Below are 25795 nucleotides of genomic sequence, written 5' to 3'. Positions count from 1 at the left end.
GAAAATGGCTTGCCCACACCTCTCCGTGATGCCCAGTCATGCTGCCATCAGGGCTCAGCCAAGCCAACATCTCTTTAAGGTGGCGTAGACCAACTACGAAAGTGACTTTCCTTCCCCATTGCTAGGTAAATCCATTTAGTTTTTAATTCTAACTACGTTTGGTCAGTTGTTAACAGATCTAGCTGGCACACCAGCCTTCCTTTTCAGAAGACAGACCGCAGTCACAGTAGTACAAGTCCCTTGACCCCTCCCATTTTGTCATTAGTTATTTCCTGTCAGTCCACCTACTGTACCTTCTTATGAGAAGACCCAGACTAATAGCCCTAAAGCCTTTAGGTAAGTCCCCATCGATGGGCAGATTGACGGGGTCAGGCAGCAAACATATGCAAATCCATGTCTGGTTTACCGCTGGCCAGGAATACAGAGGCCTCTACTAAAGTCGAGAGGGCAAACATACCCCTTCTTTCTCTCCTCCCTGGATCCTCATGGAGGACAAGCGTTGGCCACAGTAACACCATCTTGTTTGAAGAGCCTGACAGCCTGTTTCCTGTTTGTCTCCCTCCCTGTAGGTCGTGGCTCTTTCCTCCTGGTGTCTGCTGAGGGATTCCATCTACTACACACTGTCTGTGGTGGCGCTCATTGTGGTAAGTCGCTTTTACCATGTTAGTCCAGTCTTATCCCTTGTCAACACAGGACAGCTTAAGACTTGTCAGCGTGGAGTTTCTCTCTAGGACATGGAGGTTAATAAGCAAGTTTATGTCTCTGTGTGGGTAAGTTTTCCTTTCTTCAAGTTACTCTGGTTACCCAGCCCTTGTTTGCTCACTGGTACTCAGAACAGTGGTCTTAGGTTGTCTGGTTAAGGAAGTGCCCTGCAGCTATTCTGTAACCCCCTTGACGGTTCCTTCTTGCTAGCCTCATGGTTCCTGACTCCCCACCCCAAGTGCCCCAGAACTCTTCCCCTCTCGATGTCCCCTGGTCTCAGGCAGCATACCTTCTATGACCATGCCCCACTCCATACTTCTGGGAGAAATAGATCTGCCTGAGGTCCATTTTGGGTAAATAATTCTGCATCAGACAGCTGCATGTCCCAATCTTGGTATGTTTCTACTAACTCTCGATATGTCTAACAAAACTGGGTTCTCTTCCTATATTTCTGCCCTCATTCTTTCCTGACTACCCAACCTGGAAATTACATCAAGTCACCCTTTCCTCCAAGTCCCCTGTCCCTGTTAGACCTAATTTTCCTGTAGATTCCACCTCATAAACATTGTCCCCACCATGTCTCCCACTTCACTCTATGGTCTTAGCCTGAATGGATACATCATGCTACAGTTCTTAGTGGGTCAGATTACAACACAGAAACACTTCTCTTGCCTACTGCTCTCCCCTCCCTCTCACCAGTAAATCTTCCAGCCGTCCAGGTCTCCACCAAGAAAGTCCATGAACATTCTTCCCTTGTTTGACTGACCAGAGATAACCAAACTCCTCAGCTTGGCAAGCCGAGGCTTGTGGAAGTAGATAGTTACAAATAAGGGAAACAAATAAGAATTGGAAGACCTGGCTCCTAACGCCAGTCTCCTCCTGTGATAGTTAATTCTGTGTGTCAACTTGACTGGCTAAGGGAGGCCCAGGTCTCAGTGATACATTATTTCTGGGTGCTTCCGTGTATTAATTACTTTGTTTCATTTTCACAATACCTGACAGATACAACTTGGAGGATTAAAGATTTGTTTGGATCAAAAGTTTCAGAGGGTTTCAGGCCATCCTGGTAAGGAAGGATGGTGTATTGAGTAGTTAAGACCCAAGTGATGGGAGCATGTGGCAGAGGCCATCAACTTCGTGATGGACCCGGATGCAGAGAATGAGACAGGAGCAAGTGGCCAGGCCATCTCCCTCCAAAGCCTGCCTCTGCTGTCATATTTCTTCCAGCTGGTCCTCACTTCCTGAACCTGCTAGAGAACAAATAATCAGAACTTGAGGGATTGGGGATTGTAGAATGAGCGGTGGGGCTGTGTCCCGCTACCCGGCTAGCTTTACCCAAAATAATTACACGGAAACTGTATTCATTTAAATACTGCCTGGCCCCTAGCCCGTTATCTGTAGCTTCTTATTGGTTGATTCTCATATCTTGCTTTAACCCATATTTAGTAATTTATATAGCACCACGAGGGGTGGCTTACCAGGAGAGGTCTTAACCTGCGTCCATCTCAGAGAGGAGAAGCATGGTGACTCACTATGGCGACTGCCTGAAGCGTCTCCCCAACTCTGCTTCCTTGTTCCCACAATTCTGTTCTGTCTACTCCGCCTACCTAATTTTCTGTCTCTTAAAGGGCCAAGGCAGTATCTTTATTAATAATGAAAGCAACACATAGACACTCCTCCATCAGCGGGATAGTTCAGAGTCGAGCCGTAACATATGATCTGTCCAGACAGAGCATTTATATCAATAGAATTAAGAAAAAAGAACACTCTCACCAAAGTGAGTGGATGTCAGCCAGTCCCTCGAGCACCTCAGTGGAACACAGTAGAAGGCAGTAATTTGTTCTTCCTGCGTAAGCAGAATCATCCAGCTTCCTGTGCCCTTGGACATTGATGCTTTCCAACTCAAAGAGGGAGTTGAGCCAGTGGCTTCTTGGTTATCATGTCTTTAGGCTTGGTCCAGAATTGTACTACCAGCTTTATAAATGACAGATTGTAGCAGATGTGAACCAACATTTCATAATTAATCTAATATACATATATGATGCATCATATTATATGTACATATATACATACATGCATGCATACATACATACATACATACATACATACATATTCTGAGCATCTAGAAAACTGTGCCCATCACAGTTTCTTACTAGCAGCATTGATCTCAGAAAATCACTCTCTCTGGTTTCCAGCTTCTTATCTCTGCATCAGGACTGTATGACCTGCTTTACAAATTACTCTCCTGTGTGGCGCTTTAGGTTGAAAACTATCACAAGGCTTGTCCTGAGTAGACTCTTTTTAACTTTAACCCAGACTTTCCAAACATGGTTTCTGGTGTGCTTTGTCCTGCAAGGGATCAATACATATTACTCCTGTACACTCCACTGTTCTGCCTTTTCAGATGTTGTCTTAGCTAGGGTTTCTATCGCTGTGAAGAGGCACCATGACCACAGCAGCTCTTATAAAGGAAAGCATTTAATTGGGGTAGCTTCCAGTCAAGAGGTTTAGTCCACTACCTTCACGGCAAGTGGCATGCAGGCAGGCATGGTGCTGGAGAAGAATCTGAGAGTTCTGCGTCCTAATCCATAGGCAACGGGATGCAACTGTGTGCCACACTGAGTGTAGCTTGAGCATAGGAAGCCTCAAAGCCCATCCCTCACACTGGCACACTTCCACCAACAAGGCCATACCTCCTAATAGTGCCACTCCCTTTGAGGGCCATTTTCTTTCAAACCACCACAGGTATTTTCTCATACTTTTTGAAAACTGCATTTTTTTTCAAGAGACATGTGTGAGTAGAGATGCCAGCCATAAATGAATGCCACTTCCACTCTGCTGCAGTTCAGAGAGATGACTAGGCTTGCAAACACAGGTAGTAACATGTAACAGAGACAGGCAAGGTCTCCCAGAGCACAACTCAGAGATGTCTGCCCCCTAGAGCAGTCTTATGAGTACTGACTTTCAGCATAGACACCTCCAAGACAGTGTGTGGAAAAACCTGCCTTCAATCCAATTTCTCTGGACCTGTCCAAGATACATCAGATGCAACTGCTGCTAATGGAGTGTGAAGAAGTAAAGAGGATTAGTTTCCCTGGGTCACAAGTGGCACACCCTCCTGAACTTGGTCTTTGGGCCAAGCAACCATCTGCCCTGGGGCCACAGTACATAAATCACAAAGCTGAGACAGCTGAACACACTGGCTGCTGAAGCCACGCTGTGTTTCCTTCAGCAAGCAGCAGACAGAGGCATCGGATGATTCCTTGCCATGGGCTGGAGACTTGGGCTATGTATTCACAGACAGGCTGTCAAAACTAGGGTTTTTGTGACTTTGAGGGAAAATTGAACTTGTCTAGTGTTAAGAAGAAGTGGAACAGATAAAATGGGAGTCTTCAAAGCTGAATATTGCTTCATTGTACATTAAGCGACATTCCCCCAATTTTGGTAAACATCCAAAACAATTGGCACGCTGCTCGAAGTGTGGAAGCGGGGATTTTGACTCTTCGGGTACTGAAGTGGAAACCGGGAAACTGCATTGCAGCCAGCATCGTCTTTCACCACAGGCGCTGGACTTTGGAAAGCAAAACTTCTGACTGGACGTGATGGAAGGGGCAGGAAATCCTTTGGGATATTGACCTCTGGTGTATCCGTGATCATTTCTAAAGTCGATTCTGAAATTCTGGAGAAGCAAGATCACATTTGTCTGTGCAGGCTTTATTTGTCTACAATTCTAATTTCTGTCAGTGAGCATGGAGCATATTTTCATATTCTCTGCCTACCAAACTGTCTGTCTGTCTATCTATCTGTCTGTCTGTCTGTCTGTCTGTCTATCTATCTATCTATCTATCTATCTGTATCAGTGTGTGTGCACACTCTTGCACATGCGCATGTGTCTATGTGCATCAGCTCACCCCTGTGAAGGCAAAAGTCTGATGTTGGGATGCCTTTGTCTATTACTTCTCTGCTTTACTTTTTTGAGCCAGGGTCTCTCCGTCAACAGGGAGCCTCCTGTTTGGACTAGCCTAGCTGGTCAGGGAGATCAAGATCCACTGGTCTCCACCCCAAAACCTGTGCATCCACCCCCAGCTTTAACCTGGATGCTGGGGATCCAAGCCCATGCCTTTGCGCTTGAACAGCAAGCACTTTAATACTGAGCCACCTCAGTGCTCCTGCCTGCCATCTGAGGTTCTTACAGAAGAATGAATCCATCCTCGGTCCAGAAGGACAGCACCTAGCAAAGTAGCTGTCACAGGGACCCCATGTCTATTCCCTACCCCAGCCTCAGACTAAAACTCACAAACTCTCTGTAACTTTTTGCCAGTACTTTTTTTTAATTCCCCTCTTTTGTGACCACAGATACAATAACAAAAGCATGTTTGTCCAGTTTTCTTTAGGTAATACCTAGCTTAATATAGGATCATTCCATGGCCACGTAAAATGCCTCTGTTACAAAGCCCTTTCCCCAGCCCACAGAATAATCAAGAAGCTTTCCAAACAATTTAATTGAATTATTAGCTTTTTTAAGTTCTGAAATGTTCAGCTGACCCCCTGAGGTTGTACAAGGAGAAGCCATTCACTTCCAGGGCAAGTGTGGACTAAGTGGGACCAGATGCCATTTCTATGTATCTTCTCATCAAGACACCCCTAAGAGTCATACAGCAGAGCCCCAAGGACAAACCAGGAGGCCTAGAGATCCAAAGATAGCCAAGACAGATTCTCCAGGGATGCTGCTTGCTGCTAAGGGACAGAGGGCAAGGAGTCCAGCCAGGAGAATGCTAACAGCTTCATTATTGCCTGCAGTCTAAGACTGCTGAGACATTCCAGTTCAAGGTGGGGCACAGATGGGCAGAGAGCAAGAACACAGGAGTGAGACAGGCGTGTGCATTCCACACACAATCCCCCCAAATAAAGACAGTTGATTAAGAGACCCAAAGTCAGTTCTCTTTAGTACTTAGGTTCCATCTCAATTTTCCTTTGAGCTATGTTATGATTAGTCTGCAATGATGGTATATCATTGTCTAAAGCAATCATTCTTTCAGAAACACACAGTATGTTCTTCCTATTGTCCTCCCCTAGGGAAGAGAGCCTCCCTTTAGCCTCATACACCCTCTATATTGGAATCTTTGGCCATGGAAAAGCTAGATAATGCCTGGAAGCAAGAGAAATGCCACTGTTAAGTCCTGAGAATGTTCTGTGTTCTTTGCAGTGCTTCCCACCGTGTGTCTGCTCACATACGGAACAGCTGTCCACAGATCATGTGTCTGCTCACATATGTAACAGCTGTCCTCAGATCAGTACAGGTCTCCCCTGCCTTTCCTCCACACCCAGGATCACTTGGTCCAGGGGCATAGCCAGCCTCCCAGTCCTGCCCTTTTTCCAAATTCCAGTCAGCCTGTCAAGTTTCTTGCATTAAAATGTTGCTGTGATTTACATAATCATGAGATTTGCATAAATGCAAATGATCCATCACTTCATCAGTCTAACAGCTGCCCAAAAGGAACTACTTTATTTTTACACTTCATCTAAACTGTAGTCAGGGATTGTGAACATGAAGAAGAGAGAGCCTTCGTGGGAGATGGAAACCGCTATGGAATCGCTTCCTCTTAACTTGGGCTGGTACAAAAATCCCCTTCAAAGTGCTGTCTGTCTGTAGATGATAGAGCAGAGAAGCCACTGATCCTAGCTGGCACGGTCCTCAGGCCACTCTGGGTGCACACCCAGCAAAGAAACTAGTTCAAGTTAATGCCTCCGTTTCCATCCCTGGGGGAGCTCTTTGCAGAACCCATGGGGTTCTAAAGAGATCCCATGGGGGTGGAGAAACAGCTGAGCTGACACTCACTTGCCAGAGATAGGCAGTCACTCGGCATTAGTTGCCATAACGAAATACTTGAAACAGTTATAAATAGAAAGGTTTGTTTAGCTTATAGACCCAGAAGTCCAAGTTCAAATTCAAGTAACCCTGTTGCTTTGAACCCCTTGTAACAGGTGTTTGTGATAGAACAAAGTGACAACCTTACAAGCCAAAACAAGAAAGAAGACAGAGATCCCACTGTCACCTTCAAGGACATGACCCAGTGGCCTAAACCTTTCATTTGGTTCCTCTCCACAATGATTTTACTAACCTTCCGATTGTGCCAACCTAAGCACCAAGCTTTTAACACATGACCCCTAGGAGTCCTGGAATGAACTCAGAACTTTCTGTCCCTTATTGTCTCCCCCTGCAGTAGCCATGGTAGCCATAGGGGCATGTGCAGCTACTGAATGCTCGAAATGCAACTAGTAAGAACAAATGACTAAATTTTATTTTTACGTTGCATTGTACAGCCATGTTGGCAGAGGTTTCTGTCCCACCTGGTCCCACAGCCCTTCAGCCCCAAAGAAACACACGGAGGTCTACATCAATTATAAACTGGTTGACCTATTAGCTCAAGTTTCTTATAACTCTTATAACTTATATTAGCCCATAATTCTTGTCTGTGTTAGCCTCATGGCTTGGTACCTTTCATCAGCAAAGCATTCTCATCTTGCTTCCTCTGTGTCTGCATGACAACTGCAGACTGAATCTTTCCTCTTCCCAGAATTCTCCTGTTCTCCTTGCCCCGCCTCTACTTCCTGCCTGGCTACTGGCCAGTCAACACTTTACTAAACAAGTACAAGAAGCAAATCTTTACAGGGTAAAACCATTGTCCCACAGCACAACCATAGATAGCTAGTAACTACCTCATTGGATGGTACAGTTCTAATGAGCCAACTGTCCTGTAGAAACTATGAACTTTCCTACAGTTACCTATGTCTTTTAGGCTAACAGAGAAGATGTCTAAGATGGTTCAGCAATAACATGCTAGTGTAGCTCCAGCTATACAGTACAGCTGTGAAGAATCCAGATTTCCTTCCAATAAAATCTGCCTCTGAGAATCTGAAATAGTTCTTATTCTGAGAGCGTGTTGTTGGAAAAAATAGCTTTACCTTACATACCCTAGAGCTCATGAAGGTAACTGTTGTAGTTTCTTTTTTTCTTCTTCTTTTTTTTTTTTGCTGTGATTTAAAAAACTGACAAATAAAAGCAGTATAGGGGAAGAGCTCATTTGGCTCATACTTCCAGGTTACAGTCTATCACTGGGGGAAAGTTAAGGTAGGAACTTTAAACCTCAAGTCACATCATATCCATAGGCAAGAGCAGAGAGAAATGAATACAATATGCTCACGTGCTTGCTTGTGCTCAGCTCTATTCCTCTACCCGGACACAGTTCAAAACTCCTTGTGGCTCACACTGGGCTGGGTTTTCCCACAGCAGATAACTTAAGACAATCCCCACAGACATGCCTACCACGCCAACCCAATGTAGACAATCCTTCATCAAGACTCATCCCGGGTGATTTCAAGTTGTGTCAAGTTGACAAGGCTATTCATCACAGCAGATAATCTTAAATACTCTAGAAATTGTTTTGTCCAGTTTCCTCTGGTAGAAAAACAATCTTGACAGTCATAGTGAGCATTGTCTACCTTCCAGGTGGCCTTCTCTCCCCTCTCCCTCTCAATCCCATGCTTTACTGGGAATTAACTGATTCTCTCTTGATTTCCTTGCACCAACTGGACTGTCATTTCATTTCAGCTCTCCTTCTGGCCAAGAGGGAATAATGATGATAGCTAGAAGCTTCCCAGGAGAATGATTGTGACAGAAATTTGAAGTCCTGAAATAAATTGACTGTGGTCACACAGAAGTTAACTGACTTTACAGTCAGTGGTGGGTTTATGGAAGGAACTATATGGTGCTGGGAATCCTGGAAGGCAGGGGTCATCTTTGCATTTGCTCACTCAACAGGGAGGGGTGTATGTCAGCTGTTCTGGAGAAGGCAGCTTGCTAATAAGAGCCACTGAGTATTTACAGTGAAAATTGGAAGTGGAGTTTTTCCCATCCTGGAAGCCACTTCCAAATCACCACACATAGATTTATGTCAACTGCAAACGCTCAACCAATAGCTCAGGCTTATTACTAACTAACTCTTACAACTTAATCCATTTCTATTAACCTATGTGCTGCCATGAGGCTCCTGGCTCTTACCTCTATCCCATTTTGTGTGTTCAACTCGTTCTTCATCCAGCTGGCAAGCCTTCTGACTCCTCCCTTCCTCATTCCATCATTCTCAGTTTGACTTTCCTGCCTAACTTTATCCTGTTCAGCTATTGGCCAGTCATCTTGTTTATTAAATCAATTGTAGCAGCATATAGTCATACAGTGTACAGAAGGATTATTCCACAGCAAAAAAAAAAAAGGCTTTAAATTTTTAGTTTGTGCTTGTGTTTGTTTTTTATGATGCCCAGCTACCACCAACGTCTCCTATATACGTCATTTATCTTCCCACCCATTTCTTCCTGGAGATGATCCGCACTTCTCAAACTCTTAATTTCTTGTCCTCCTTCCTGCAGCCACTAATATCATTCAAGTTCTCTTCCTACATGCCTCATTATCTTTAAAGCTTAAGCTATAGCAGGGCACAGCTTTTCAGTATGTCCCACCCGCCCCGTCCCCTTAGCTAAACCACTTTTACTGCTAGCTCCTAGACCCGCAGAAATGAGTGCTACAAACTCGGAGCAGCTGGGGGTGGGGGATCCCTGTGCCATTGAGTAAGAAGTGTCTATGGGAGAGGCTAGCTTGATTTGATAGTTAGGAAAAAGATTTTCAAGTTTCAGCCTCTTGAAAGAAAAGGATGCTCTTGATTTTCTCCTGTCGTTTCGCTGCTTAAAATGCTCGCAGTGCCGATGATCATAATATAGATTATGAAATCGCAGCAATGCAGCCATTCCCGTTTTGTGGTTGTAGCTTATAGTATTCAAACTCTGGGACTGGTTAGTGGTGCTGAGGCAGCTTGCTCTCTTCTCCTGGTTACACCCAAGCCCCTCCCACCTTGTCTTTGCCATGTTGTCCCTCTTGAAGGAGCCATTTTCTTGGCAGTTCCCTGGATTGCTCTGGCATCTGGGGATCCACCTGGCTGAAGTCAGCCTGACTTTTCGGGAAGAATTTTAAAGCGGGCACCAGGATTGACAAGCCTGTTTCCATGGTACCCAGCCACTTCTCTGAAGCCTAGAGGAAATGAGTGCTTTTGTCAAATTCATTTCTGGTTGTTCACATTTAGCCCAGCTGCAGAATATGTGGGAACCCAAGAGAAGGCAAGTGTAACTTCGGGTGAGCCACATGTAAGGTCAGAGGCTGGGACCCCAGGGCAGTGCTTGCTCAGCAAATCTGAGGCCCAGCTCTTGAGTACCAGTGACTCTCAGCACTGTGAGCTCTCTCAGTTCCTGGCCTCAAACACATAGAGCAGAGAGTATCCAAGGCTTTCTTTCCTTCCAAATGCCGCAGAAGGAGAGTGCTTAGTTGCAGCTCACCAGCAGATTCTGGTCTGGCACCGAAGACTTACTCGCCGCTCCCCCCAGTAGTGAACGTCAAGCAGGAAGCTCTTCCATTTGCCTCATGCAGCTACAGGCTGGTGTGGGCACTCCAGTGGACTGCCTGCCGCGTGGTACTTCTGCTCATTCACAGTGGTTCACCAAAGCCTTGAAAATGGGCTTGAGCTACTTCATTTTAACTTTGCAGCCTACACTATGGTGGAGGGCTGGGTTGTGAGCACCACCTAGTGGTAACAAAGTGGAACTAAATCATAATACGAAACCCATTCCCTACAGCCTAGAAGACCTCTGTCATTTTAACTTTCCACACAGAATGATCCTAGGCCTCCATCAGGATAGCCCCATGGTTCTTTTCAAAAGAACATTTGCCATCCATGTTGATTTCCTTATTCCCAGTCTTCCAGCAAGGGATGGCCAGGCCACACTGCCTCCCCCAAGCACCAGCCCTGACCTCCACTGATAGATCTTCTCCTTGCTCTGCATAATCCTCTTAAGGTACAGGGATAAACTGCACCATGTTTTTGCAACATCCATTTCTCTTTCTGTGTCTGACTCCCAACCTCCACACATCACACACCACTGCAACAGTCCTGTGGGATCATATGCATGGCCTCTGGCTGATCTCACCATGGTTTGCCCACTGTTTCTCAGATCTTTGAGGCTCCCGGTAAACTCTATCTCCATCCCAGTTTGGGACTATACTAGTTACTTTTCACTATGACAAATTGCATGGCAGGAGCAACCTAAAGGGGAAGTCTATAGGAGCTCATAGTTTCAGAAGAAGGTACAGGCCAGCATGGCAGAGGGGAGACATGTAAGGACACACTCCTGTCTGTGGCAGAGGGGAGTCTCAAGTGGCTTCTTACACCTGATGGATCAGGAGACAGAGATCTTGGGCCAGAAGCAGAAGCAGAAATTACCTGCAAGGCCAATGGCTCACTTCTGCTTGGCCAGGCCACTGTGCCAAAGGCTCTGTACCCCCCTCCAGCTCCAGCTGGGGACCCGCTGTTCAAGAATGCACATCTGTGGGAGAAGTTTCACGTTCAAGCCACAGTGAGGATCTTTGTACAATGAAGCCCATTATTATTTTTTCTTTACGTAATCAATAAAGGAGTACCAACCCACAGCTGTTCTTGAAACGTTCATAAAGGATGCCTGTGTCTCTGTACCAAGACCAGTCAACTCCCAGTGACTGCTTTTGCAGGATCTATGCCCCCATCTGTGGAGAACCTCTTACAGAATACAAGCTCCCTGCAAGCCGCATCCATATAGTGCCTTCGCCTGCCTTCTCTGATGGGAGAGAATTCAATTGTCCTGGTTTAATAAACTCTCCTGGAGTCTCATATTCTCTTGAGTAACTCTGAAGTAATTGTTTCTTCCCCATTGCTAAGACTAATATTGAATTAAGTACTTAATAAAAATTTTTCCATCTTAAATAATTGGTTCTGTTCCATTATTTCGTGATAACAGTTTGTTAATGCTAGCAATTATGTCAGGCAGCCGTGAGTCTTTCCAGGGGGTGGGTTCCATACCATCCAGCCTGCATCGTGGGATTGTTTGCGTGATTCTTCCAATCCTTTCCCCATTCTGGCTTTCCAGATGTCAACTTGTTGAACTTGATGGCAGAGACAGAGTAACAAAACACTGAAGCAACATTCTTTCTTTCTTTCTTTCTTTCTTCCTTCCTTCCTTCCTTCCTTCCTTCCTTCCTTCCTTCCTTCCTTCCTTTCTTCCTTCCTTTCTTTCTTTCTTTCTTTCTTTCTTTCTTTCTTTCTTTCTTACAGCTTGTTAAAAAGAACCAGTTACAAATAAGCATGACTCCTAGATCCTGGTCCTTCTCCTTAGACCTTTACCATGGCAGGAAGAGCTTCTGTGAGCCGTGTGGGCTGTCCTTGAGGTGACTTTTGTGTCTCAGCGCAACTGGAGATTCTTAGACTCACTGGGGACCAAGGCAATGCCCGCATTGCTAGCTACATTTACCATCTTGCTTTCTGGCGTTCTGGCACTAGATACCTAGGTTGCCCTGAGGCCTCTGCCTCAGAGGCTCCAGAGGCCTCTGCCTTCATGAGGAGTGCTACTCAAAGATCACCATCCTTATAGAAGCCATGAAAACATTTCTATGGCTTCCTGCATCCATGACAGGTACAACCTGTGTGGGTCCCATGAGTCATGTAGGCAGATAAGTGTGTCATGAAAAGAGGTTCAAAATAGGAGCCAGGCCCGAGTCCTGGAATCAATTCCACAGTGGATTGAACAATTTCTGCTTTCTGAAATTTGGTTTCCTTATGTAAAGATTTTGCTAGTTTGCTTGTTATTTTTTGTTTGATTGTTGTTTAGTTTCCCCCAAATGGGAATTGATCTGAGGTAGTGTTGGCTGGAAAATAACTGTTTAAACTTTGTTATAGACGCTCTATTGGTCCCAGCAAATGGGAATAAAATCTCAGTTTGTCACTTGTTTCCTTCACTGCTTCTGACCTTCCCTGGCATCCTTCCTTGACAGGAGGCAGACCATGGCACAAGGCATGGGAAGCCAACAGTGCCCAGGGTCTGCAAACAGTTTGATGCCATTCACTTGTCTCGAGATTACTTTCTGTATGAGATGCTTAGGGTTGCTGTTCCCCCCCACTTCTGGTTGTGATAGAAGGGCCCCCTTGGGAATAAAGGGAGACAGCTAGGAGGGCACTGTTGAGTGTTCTGAAGGTCAAGTGCTTGCATTGAATCTGAGATGTGCAGAAGTGTGACTCACGGTACCTAAAGGGTCAGAATTTGAAAGTACCTGCCAAGTGTCTACCTCCCCTTGTAGATCTAAGTCCCAGGATGTGCCTTGTTTTAGAAAGCAGAGTCATCTCTCCCAGTCCTTCTGTCTGGGGACAGAAACTGAAGGGTGACCTGGATCACCTCGCTTCTCCTTCCCACCCTCACCCACCCCAATCTTCACATAATTCTCCTTCCACTATCAGTAGACAAAGACTGTAGAAAGAGTTTGCCCACAGGTACCTGGCGTTCCAGCCCAATCATGAATGTCACTATGCCAGCAGCAAGCACCGGTAGCACATCATCTTAAAACATTATTACATGCACATGTGTGCACACAGCTCTAACTGACTGTCTTTTTTTTCACAGTTCATTTATGATGAAAAAGTTTCTTGGTAAGTACATTTTTGTTCCTTCTAATTGTTCCTTTTTATGACACAGAGCCAAATGCACTGTAGGCTGGAGATGAGGTTTAGAAAAGGAACAGGGCAGCAAGATGGCTCCGCAGGTAAAGGTACTTGCTGCCAATGCCAACAGCCTGGGTTTAATACCTGGAAGCCATGTGACTGAAGGAGAGAACTGACGTACACAAGTTGTCCTCTGACCTCTACACTGACACCTAGCATGCACACGTGCATGTGTACACACATACACACACACACACACACACACACACACACACACGTAAGTAAATAATTCTAATCTATAAAAGGAAAGAAATGTCATGACAACTTGGAACAACAAGGATTTCTTAGGACCCGCCCATTCTTCCTCAACAAAGACATCAAATTACCTTTTACTTAGCTTTTCCCTTGGGCTGCTGGGGTGATGGGATTCATATCTTCATATCTATATGTCTTTATTGTGGAGATTGGATGCTGTCAATTTTCTGTGTTCTTCTGTAGTCAGCCATAGCTGGACTGTAGTTGTCATTTGACTAATCCTTTTATCCTTGTCAATCAGATTTCCATTATTACAGCAAAGTACATAGACGATCAACTTATAAAGAGAAAAGGTTCATTTTTACTCCCAGTTTGAAGGGTTCCAGCCCATGTTCATGGTAAAAGGGCATGCTAGGAAAAAACAAAACCGATCACCCATGACCAGAAAGCAAGGGAAGAAAGGGTCCCACCGTTTTCTTCCGGGGCACACCGAGGACACCTTACCAGTTCCCAACAGCATCAAGCAGGGAATCAACTCTTTAGCACTCTGGCCATTGGGGGAACATTCTAGATCTGAGCTGTAGGTAGCAGGAGGTAAACCAAGTTCAATATTCCAAACCTCAGTGACACCTTAGGAGTCAGGATCCAAGCATGACATGAACGGTTATCCCATTAAAGTGCTGCTGAGACTCTAAAAGGCAACGCGTGGTTCTGAGTCTGTGGTGATTTAGATAGAGGATGTTGTTTAATGGAATATACAGAGGAATATTTGTGATTTGACCAACTGTTCAAACCCCCATTCTCAGAAATGAGTTCTGAGCAAGTCCAGTATGTTGAAATGGAAATAGAAATTAGGTGTCCTGTGCATTCTGTTACAGTTTTCCCCCAAATGTTTGATCTGCATAAGTAGAAGAAAATGAAAAACTTCTTAGAAATAGGAGGGACTCTGTAGCTAGAAACTTCCACCGCATTCCCTTGAGTTAGGAATGAGCTAGAAAAAGAGACAGAGAATTCCTGTGGCTTCACTTTCAGCAAAACGTTCTCAGCTTTTGTTCTAACCCTTGGTTGGGGGCTCTGCCTCTATCTGAGAATAGCTCTCGGGCATCCAGAACTTGAGTGTGGCAAGGCCCTACCTCATTGATGGGAACTGTCAGAGGGTAGTTATGCCAGCGTGAGGCATATGTTGTTGACTCCCTCTAAGACCTAGCTCTCCTTTCCTTAAAAAACAGCTTGTGGAATGTTTGAAAACCCAATAATTTAAAATGCAAATTATAATAAAATACATATACTCTATTTTTTAAAAGACCCATGCTCTCCATACTTATTCACACACAAAAAAAATAAGAGGTCTTTTTAAGTAATAGTGATCAAAACCCTGAAGGGGGTCAGAATGGCTAGGAGCACCCCAGGTCCCAGGTCTGCTAAGGGTGCTGTTCCAGAGGGCAGTACAGCAGGGTCACCGCTGCTGGAAAGAGCCATCCCAGGGTGGGGAGCTGCCATCCCAGGGTGGGGAGCTGCCATCCCAGGGTGGGGAGCTGCCATCCCAGGGTGGGGAGCTGCCATCCCAGGGTGGGGGAGCCCTCACTTGTGCTCTCAAAGCATCGCGTTGCTGCATGAGAACCATGGCAGAGAGAGACAAAGGCAGATGTCCTGATAAACTAGCTTTGGCTGGCACCCTCACAGAGCCCTTTAAGATACCTAACATGTCTTCGTGGCTTAGTTAATTTTCCCTTCATTCCAAAGGTGTCTCAGTCACGGTTCTATTGCTGTGATGAAACATATGACTAAGACAACTCTCAGAGTTTAGTCCGTTATCATCATGGCGGGAATCATGGTGGCACACAGGCAGACATGGTAGCTGAGGGTTCTACATCTGGATCTGCAGGCAGAAGGAAGAAAAAAAGAGAGCCACTGGGCTTCATTTGGGCTTTGGAATCTATCCCCAACCCCCCACCCATGGCACACTTCCTCCAATAAGACCACACCTACTCCAACAAGGTCACACCTCCTAATTCTCTCTCAAGTAGTGACACTCTCTAATGACCAAGCATTCAAATATGTGAGCCTGTGGGGGGAGGCGGAGAGAGGGCATTCTTGGTCAAACCTAGTCTCTCTCTCTCTCTCTCTCTCTCTCCTCTCTCTCTCTCTCTCTCTCTCTCTCTCTCTCTGGCGGGAGGGGGAGGAAGGGAGAGAGATGTTAGGTAAATTTATGCTATGATTAAAGCCTAAATCATATCACAGGGGATTCTAGATTATGCAAAGAAACAGGCCATATGTGCCTACAGTCTAAGCACCAGCGGGCCTATACATGGAGTCAGGAGTCTGGAGTCAGGAGGGTCACAGATGCATGAGTTACCAAGAGAATGCGGGTTGGTACTAGCTAGCCCTGTCGGGGTGTCTTTGCTTCCAAAGATCTGAGCCACAGGCTCCCAGGGCCCAGAGTCCCATCATTCTCAGAGTGCTGGCCTGTTGTGTAACCACTGTTATTGCATGCATGGGCTGACAGAAAGAATTTCTCATATGAGTGAGGCCAAGAAATTAAAATCTGCACCACTGGCCCTTTGCTGCTTCTGGGGCTTCCAGGGAAGGCAAAAATACATTGACTGAATTTGAAGATGCTTTTTACTGTTTGCTTCCCCTGTCTTCCTACCTACTAAGCATTGATTTTTTTTTCCTGGACGTGGGCAGGAGCTGATGTCTCTCTTTAAAACCAGACTCTGGAGTGTGCACAGCAAAACCACAGCAGGGTTTCGGTGATACCCCACAAGCTGAGTTCCACCCTTGCTACAGGATAGTCCGGCAGCCCCTAGAGAGGTTAAGGCAGGTGATTAACTCAGTTAAGATCTTCAGAAGGACCCTGATTGCAGCTGTGTTGATTTTGAAACAAGAGTGCTCTTTAGAAAATGAATATTGCCAAATACAAATGCAGTGCCTTCTCAGGATTTGTGAAGAATTGGTTTCAGGGACTGCTGAGGATACTAGAATCTATTGTTCCAGTTAATATGTAAAATGTCATGGTATTTACACACCTTCTTCTGTATGCTTTAAGACACCTCCAGATCACTAATACCCAATGCAATGCAAATGTTTAAATAGCAGGGTGGACGTGTCCTCATGTATTGCATAGTACTGCACTAGGTTATTCAGGGAATCGTCTTTATTTAATTTCCCGTTGCTGCAAAAAGAAAATACCCAGACAAAAGCAGCTTTGGGGAGAAGAGGGTTTATTTTAGCTTCCAGTCCCAGGACAGACTAGCGGGGAAGTCACAGCATCAGAATCCTAAGAGCATAGGTCACATTACACCTACAGCTGGAAGCAGAGAACAATGAATAGTGAGTGCATTCTAGTGTGAAGCTCATTTTCTCCATCCTTATGCAGTCCAAGATCTACTGCCCAGGGAATGATGCCACCCACAGTGGGCATCTTTCTCATGAACTCAGATAATCCTCCTTACAGGCCAACCTAGACATCCTTCCCAGGTGATTCTGGACTGTGTTATGTTGATACTACAAGTGACCATGAGAGGAATGGTGGTAAAATCAACTATATATGTTCAGTAAAGGCAATTTTTAAAGAATATTTTCAACCTGTAGTTGCTTGAGTGACAGAGGTAGAACCTGCAGACAAGCAGGACTATTTACAAAAGCCAGATGTCCCTGCCATACCTGAATGAGATCCCTTCACCATTCTTGAAGCCCATTGTGCCGTGTGCTCATGTTCACGCAAGAAGTGGGAGCCAGCAATCAGTGAGAGGCTCTTGGTAGAAGATCATTCTAACAAACCAACCAACCATCGTTTATCTTAGATGCATCATGGATGTTTTCCCAGCCCTTCCCCTAATAGTCTTAAAATGGCTCCTGTAGTTCCAGCCATCACATCTGTGTTCAAGACAAGAGGGAAGAATAAAAGGCTTCAATGCCTTTCTGAGACCCTTCCATCTTACATATCTTTGGTAAGATGATGGCCAGGACAGGACTAACAATTACAACTTCAGACTAATTGCTCCTGACCCTGGGAACTGAAGGTGGGACTTATCTTTCTTGAGGTCACTTGTTGCCTTGGTGTAGTAGAGTTCTATTCCTGGGCAAGGAATAGGGAATAGCTTTCTATTAGGTAATATTCGTAAAGACGCTTAAAACTGAGGACATGAGAGACCCTTCTGTTAGGTCACCCTGCAGGACAAGGCCTGTGGATCCATGGTAGCAGGTCAGCCAGGGCCACGGCATCAGGAGGAAATTGAAGTGTGTGTCAAGATTCCAGAGGCTGGAGAAGAAACCGAAATATTCAGTGGTGTTCTGGTTTCTTCCTCTGAGTTCCTCAAATTGTGACGATGGGAGACAGAAGTAATTCTGAGAAACTGTCCGAGAATTGCCTCCTGCTCCACCTAGGGGCCTGTCAGTAGCTAGATCCAGCATGGAGGTACACAGATAGTTCTCACTGGTTGGTGGGCAAGGAGTGGATTGTGTTATCAGAGGTCATTTGGAGATGCTCACAGCAAGTACTAAGGAAGGATATGTGTAGAGGGGACCATGAAGACCCCTGGTGACCAGCTAGGCAAAGGAGCCAAAGGAATGGCAGGCAGCCACAGAAGCCTCAACAGCCCATGTGTTAGGGAAGGCCTTGGCAAGACCACAAAGGAAACCAGCAATGTAGACAGAAATCGGGTCTCTCCCCTTGTGATCCTGAAAAATGGTCAACCAGCTTAAGAAGGGCTTGTTTTGAGGAAAAAAAAAAAACTCAAAGAATGAGAACGATTATAAATAAAAAGTGTTTAGCAGCACTGTATCTAAGTTGGGTGTCGTGATCCATACCTGTAATCCCAACACTCTAGAGGCTGAGGGTAGAAAAAGGTTACAAATCGAGGGTAGTCTGGAATACCACATGAGAAAAAGAAGAAGCAAGGAGGAGGGAGGGAGGGAGGGAGGGGATGGGAGTGGGGAGGGAGGGAGGGAGGGAGGGAGGGAGGGAGGGAGGGAAAGGAAGAGGAAGAGGAAGAGGAAGAAAAGAGAGAACTGACCACTGAATTTGGTTCTTTTCCAGTGATTTCACACTGTGTCTATTACAATGCACCTTTCTTTAGAATGACCTAACCACCAAATTTCTTTCACATGTATGCCTGCTAAGGAGTGGTGCAGTGGGTGGGGGAGGGGGTTCAGACTAAAGGCACCTTCCTGGAGACTAGAGCCAAGGACTGTGTGAACCTGGGACAGTTGGGATGCCCAAAGGCCTCCCATACCCCAGATGCTTTCTACTTGGATAAAATCATGTTAATAAAATTATTCTCAAGGAGGCATGAGAGAACTCTGTGTGGATGCAGGGTTTTCATGACTGGTCCCATTTTAGGTAGTCTGTATTGGTTGTATAAAATAATGGGCTACATTATTACTTTCCTATACATGTATATCATATACTTTGATCTCATTTATCCCATTATACTCTGTGGCCCCTTCTGCCCTCCACTGCCCTCTTGCCAACTGGAGTTTCACTTCTACTTTTATGTCTTGTTTTTCATCTATATTTCATATATGAGAAAAAATATAATATTGGTCTTTCTGAGTATGGCTCATTTTTCTTGATATGACCTCTAGTCTCGTCCATTTTTTATGCAAACAATACAGTTATATTCATGTTTATGGATAAATGATTTACATACATGCACCACCATTTTTTTATTCTTCTGCTGGTTTCTAAACCTGAGTGTGCAGGTGTCTCTGCTGTAACCTATTGTATTCTAGCCCCTCCTCAAGGCAAAACCACCTGAATTTCCCCATGATTTTATAAACATAACAGCACAAATCCCTATATGTTCTTTATATAACAGGCCAGACAATTTCTCTGGGATCAAAGAAAGACTAAGGGACCTGCAACTTCCTCCTCAGGCCTCCCCAATCCCCTTTTCTCCAAACCAAACATGCTCCCTCCTTAACTAGTTTCATCATGTGGCTAAACAGGGGATCCAAAACCCAAGTCCCCTGAGCTTTAGCTGGAAGTTACTAAATAAAGAATTTAAAAAAAAAAATTGCAGTCCTAAGAGGTGAAGACATTCCTTTTGGCTCAGTTGTTTTCCTTCCTTTCTCTTGGCTGTCTCACCTCTTGTTTGTATTTGCATTGGTTTGGGTTTTCTCCTTTTTGGGGGTCTCTTCTGCAGCCCAAACTGACCTAGGACTCACTGTGTAGTGCACTTTCATTGATGATAGGCATAAGCCAGTGTCCACCATGCCCAGCTCCCTCTTCAATCAGTCTTTTACTTCCCGGCACCTTCCCACCCAAGAAGGTTCTGGATCTCTGCCTTGCTGTCTTAGACACTACCTGACTTTCTCCTTGACTCTGCTTATCTCTGTCTCTTTCTTCTCCCTGCCTCTTTCTGGTTATACCCCTCTGTAGCCAACCCCTCCTCCAGCCCCCACCACAACCACCACCCACGCCCTGATCGGTTCCTCTGGTGTCTGCTCTTAGTAAGCTCTGGGTAGCCGTAGCGAGTAAACCACAGCAGATTCATGCAAGCACTTGTATGCTCAAGGGCCTGCCACCTTCCCTGGAGCTCTTTGTGGTGAGCACACAGCAGAGGTGAGAAGGAAAGATCTATGCACCATAAAGCACTTGCATAGACTGGGAATGCCTTGCCATCCTGGCCCTTGACATCAGACACCCCCCCCCCCCGCACCAGCTGACATGGCTTGGTTGTTGGGCTTGCTGTCTCTAACTGTACTTTGTCCTGTGCAGGTGGGAATCCCTAGTCCTTGTGCTGATGTACCTCATCTATATTGTCATCATGAAGTAAGTAAAACACTTGCCATACTGTGTCAGGATGTAAAGAAGAGTCGAGGTGGGAGGTTGGACTCAGAGTCAGAGTCTACCACCACACACCCAGTGATTGTTGGGCGTCTCTATATATTTATTAGGAATCATAAAAAATGATCCTCTGACTCATATTTGATGACAAAATCAACCACTTTCCATATTTCATTGAAGAACTCTCTAGAACCTGCCCTTCTTCTTCAGGATCTGGCAGTCATGCTTCTAGTTATATTAGGATGAAGTGAAACCCATCTTGTGTGTTTCTATGCTGGGTTTGGGATGATGGGTTGAGAGCTAAGAGCCTGAAACCGTACAGACTTCCATTACTTTCAATGTATTGTCTGTGCTGTGTAACAAATTACCCCAGAACTTAGTGGCTTAAAAACCACAGATATGTATTATCTGAGAATTCGAATCCCAGAGCTGCTTCAGTGGAAAGATCCTGGCTAGACGTCTCTCATGAGCTTGCAGGTTAGACATTGATTACGGCTGAAGCCCTGAAGCTGACCAAGGCTGGGAGGAAAGCAGTGACAATCGCTGAAGACACCCCACTGTGCACTCATTAGTTCACCTTCTTTAGAAATTCTTTTTGGAAGCTCTAAGTTTGTCGGTTCCTAGAGTCAAGAATCCTCTTCTTTTTGAGCAGCTGATCCTGTGATGATCCAGCATTGTCATTACAGTGTCTCTTCTGTGCTAAGCATTTGGGTTCTCCAACACCTGGTTCTGACAAGCTATGTATACCAACATGCATTTAATGGAGGCTTTGCAAAATGAGGGTGGTTGGGTCTTCACCCACAAGATGGAATCTAACGGAAAGGGGGGAGTGAGGAACTTTGCTAGTAGCAGCTTTCAATAGCCCATTTGCACCCTCCTTGACCCCGTCCCTTAAAGCCACATATCGCAGGTCATACATGTAGACATTAAGGTAACAAGCAAACGTCTACCCTAAGTCATACCACATTTAGCAGCCTAAAAGAAGTTTGTTTTTGCTGAGGCCTCAGCTTTCCCACCATTCCAGATGTTCAGACCAGCAGACACAAATAAAATTGCAAATAACAGCTCCTGCTCTCGTGGAAACTCTCTGCATAATTCCACCCACGTTCTAAATAGAAATCTCTGCTCTTTAGCCGTCCCTCTCTGCAACAGAGGCTCTGATCATTGGGTTTTATAAAATCTGATTTATAAAATTGCATGCTTCACAATATAAATAGCTTCAGGGTGCAAGCACAAAATTTAAAAACATTCAATTAAAAATATAAAAACAGTTCCACAGTCATGGGAGGGAGGAAAACCCAACAGCATTATATTAGACCTCTTCAACTACCTCCTGGGTAGATAGCTTACTTGACTTTAAAACATTCTGTCTGAGAATTCAGAAGCAGCCATTTTGACTGGCCAAATAGGCAGAAAGATAAATAAAGCTAGGTGGCACCTGCAGCCTTGGCAAAGACTGACCTTCATTCACCCTGGTTCCCCTTCTCTGGGAAGAATTCTGTAGATGGGGCCATATGGTCTCGTGGATTGGAGTTAAGTGCTTCTCGTTAGCCCCTAGCAACAGCTCTCACCCAGCCACTGAGTAGCCTTGGGGATGTGACTAGATTTTTTTTCAGCCATTTTAGTCTGGTTTCCTCCTCTCCAAAATAAAATGAGTAATAGTTCCTACTTCAGTTGGTTCTTTATCTGGACAGGGTACTAACCAGTTAGTTTTCACTGTCATATCTGGTTTCAAAAAAAGCCATCACTTGGAAACTCGGAAACTGAGGTAACCCAGACCCAAAAGATGAGCATGGATGCATTCACTCTAACTGGATACTAGCTGTAAAGTAAGGATAACAAACCTATAGTTCATGACCTCCAGAGAAGCTAAGTAACAAGGAGAACCCTAAGAAAACATATATATACATCCACCTGGAAAAGGGAAATAGCAAGAATTTTGCCTGACAAACTGGGGCATGGGGTTAGGGGGAAAAGAAAAGGTAGAAGAGGAAGAGGCAAGGAGAAGGGGAGGGGAGAGGAGAACTTGAGGGACGAGATAGTTGAGATGTAGGAAGGACAAGAGATGAGAGCAAGAAAGAGACATTTTGATTGATGGGAGCCATTATGGGGATAGCAAGAAACCCGGCACTAGAGATATTCCCAGGAATCCACAAGGTGACCCCCAGTTATAGACCCTGAGCAATAGAGGAGAGTGTGCCTGAAACTGGCCTTGCCCTGTAGTCAGATTGATGAATGTCTTAAATGTCACCATAGAACCTTCATCAGCAATTGATAGAAAGAGAGGAAGAGACCTGCAGTGGAGCACTGGTTGAGCTCCCAAAGTCCAGTTGAAGAGTGGGAGGAGTGAGAATATGAGCAAAGAGTCAAGACCATGATGGGTACACCCACTGAAACAGTTTACCTAAGCTAATGGGAGTCTCACCAACACCAGTGGACAGGGAAGGAACCAGCATAAGACCAACTAGACTCTGAATGTGGGCAGACTGTGGGGCCACCGCAGTGGTACCAGGATTTATCCCTACTGTTTGCAGTAGCTTTTTGGAAACCCATTCTTTTTGGATGGCTACTTGCTCAGCCTAGATATAGTAGGGAGGGCCTTGAACCTTCCCCAGGGCAATGTTACCTACTGGAGAGTGGATGGGGGGGTGGGGGTGAGGAGGAGGAAGCATGGAGGGAATGGGAGGAGGGGAGGAGTGGGACTGAGATTGGTATGTGAAAATGAAAAAATAAGAATTTTTCTTTTTTAAAAAATGAAATAAGCAAAACAACAACAAAACAAACAAAAAAAGCCATTACTGACACCTACATTTTTTTTAAAAGCCTTCATTGTATGGTTACTGTATCCTGTTATTAAAACTCAACAAATTAATAAGATACTAGTTATCCTTTGAGAGCAAACCCTTGAGCAAGTTGGTATCTTTCTAGGGAAAACAGTTTCTAAGATAGCACAAACACTTCTTCCAGCTAGATATGGTTTTAATTCCAGTACTTCTGAGGCAGAAGGATTGCTAGCCCCAAAGTCGTGTGTTCTGTAAGAACATTCCGTATTACCTTGGGAATGCACAGTGAGACCTCGAAATAAAAAAAAAAAAAGCCACTGCTTTCTCCCTGATATAGGGAAAGGTAGTCCTACTAACCTAGAAAGCCTTTCTATTAGGTGAATCTTGAATATAAGCAAACATTGACAGAATGACAGCCTCAGTGTGATCACCTTCAGCCCCCAACCCATCAGTTCTACCTTGCTCCGTGTGGATCTATTTCCCTCCCTTTATGTAGTTTTGACATCCGGGCATCGTTTCATGGTTCACCATGAATATTCAGCATGTGTTGCTAAAAGGACTCGTTTTTATCCTAGCCATGATTATTAGTGTACCTAAAACAAATGCTGATTTCTCAATATCCCAAACAGGCACTGAGTATTCCAACTTCCGTAAGTGTTGTTCTGTCCTGCTTCTCAGTTTTCTTTGGGTCTCATAAATATCATAAAATATTCCTCAAGTCAGAATCCAATGAATGATGTTCAAAATTATTAGAGTTGGGAGCAGCCCACTTTGCAGCTCTCTCTTCCTGTAACGCTCCCCTGGGCTGTACATGTGTCTGTGTGTTTGTCCATGCAGCTTATTCTTAGGCAGAGTTTGGTTCCAGTTCCATGACGTGCCAAAGCCAGTTCCTTTGTTCTCTGTGTGCCCTGCATGTCCACATTTGGACTTGATAGCAGACTGAACTTAGTGTCGGCGTGCATTGCAAATCTAGGTCACCTTTTCCCTCTGTGGTGGTGGCGGCCACTGATGCTCAACATCTGGGGCCATTGTCTCACAAGGCTACAGTATAGTGGTGTTCTGATTCTATCCCATTTAGGCATCCTGAGAACCTAAGATGGGCTGACTGGGTCCCTTTTCAGAGCCTACATCTATCACTCTTGATTGTCCCTGTTTTTCCTTGGTGCCAAAAAGGAACAGTCACCGGCTCCAGAGAATTCAGGAAGGGGTGCATGTGAGAGAAGGTTCAAATGCCAGAGCACCCCCCACAACCCCCACCACACCACACCACACCCTGTCTCTACCAGGTAGTTTATATGAAGAGTTCCCACGGTTAATGCCCCCACAGAGGTACAGACTGAAAAGCCGGGCACAAGAAACGCAGCGGAAGGGGACAGTAAGCGGCCTTCTGTCTTGGAGCAAAAGGAATGAGGGACAGAATGAAACCGGTTTCAGTGATTTCTGGCCCAGCCTGAATTCCACTGGGAGGACTTGAAATCAAACTGGGGGAGGTGCAGCTTTAGGAGGTAATACCGGGGTCAATAAGCATTATTTGAGTGAGAGAAGGTGCCATAGTGGCCCAAGGCGCTCTGTAATCCCTGTCGCTGCCTCTCCTTTGCCCTTGGGATTTTGAGAATTCCTCTGGGAAACTTCAGAGTAAAGGGACCGAACGTTTGACCTGCCCAAGCCATTCTAGCAACCTGCAAATACTGCTTCCCTTCAATGCTGGTCTCCTAGGGCATGCCAAAGGCACTGCATGGTGTTCACTCACCATTATTTCAGAGCACTGGAGCCTAGAACGCTGGCATAGCCAAAAACCACCTGGACCTAAAGTGAGGGTACACAGTCACCGTGATCCTAGCAATAAAAATCTCTGACTGTGGGAAACCAAAGTAGGTCTAGATGACCAGGCAGCCATAGCGTGCTGACCATGCCCTGTGCTGGAGCCTCACCAGCTGTATCCAGCCAGGAAGATCTCAGGGACTATGCTGTGGAGTCGCAGAGAGGAAACCACAGGCAGTGATAGATTCTCTCCGCTTGTGCTTGCTCAGATACAACGCGTGCATACATCAGTGCTTCGAAAGGAGGACGAAGGGCGCTGGGAACATGGTCAACGGCTTGGCCAACAATGCTGAGATCGATGACAGCAGCAACTGCGACGCAACTGTGGTGCTACTTAAGAAAGGTAAATAGCAGGTCCTGAGCCCAGGATGGGTCCTGCACTGCGAGTCTGTCTACCTGGCACATAGCCACAGCCAGGCATTCCGGGTGACCCTGAGAAGACAGAGAAGAGCCAGATCTCCTGCCCTGCCCCGTGGGCCATACCTTGGTCCATTGAAATTCCCAGGGAACCCATTCTGTGAAGGTTATTTGGGCACATGGAGCCAGCATAGCCAGGAGAGAAGAGAGGTTCTGAGGTATGGTTAAGGTGGTGTGACCGTGAAAAGTTACTTAACCTCTCTGAGCCTGGGAGACACACATCATTCCTGCAATGAGTAGGGCCAGTTAAATATGCAGAAGAGCTTAACACAGTGCTTCATAGTAGCAGGCATTGTAGTTAGCATCACATATATCCAAATTCGCCTTCAGACTACATTAACTCAGATACAGAAGGAGAGAAAAAAAATTACCTTTGTTTTCAAAGTAATTCTTCTATTTAATAGGCTCTTACAAAACCATCATTATGCATGGGAAACAATATGTTATTTTCTGATAAA

At 45.3% G+C, this 25795-nt stretch overlaps 1 protein-coding gene across 1 annotated transcript in view; it reads left to right on the top strand.

The window, feature by feature from the left end:
• Slc24a3 (solute carrier family 24 member 3) overlaps positions 1–25795 on the top strand; it is a 472748-nt gene that overhangs the window by 408243 nt on the left and 38710 nt on the right. The window contains 4 exon segments of the mRNA XM_038331148.1: positions 570–644; positions 13231–13256; positions 20248–20301; positions 25130–25263. Coding sequence (XP_038187076.1) covers positions 570–644; positions 13231–13256; positions 20248–20301; positions 25130–25263 — 289 coding nt within the window.

This window comes from Arvicola amphibius, chromosome 5, assembly GCF_903992535.2.
Source record: "Arvicola amphibius chromosome 5, mArvAmp1.2, whole genome shotgun sequence".
Classification (NCBI taxonomy): Eukaryota; Metazoa; Chordata; class Mammalia; order Rodentia; family Cricetidae; genus Arvicola; species Arvicola amphibius.
The sequence above is the reverse complement of the archived record's forward strand: the minus strand, read 5'-3'. Positions and strand labels throughout refer to the sequence as shown.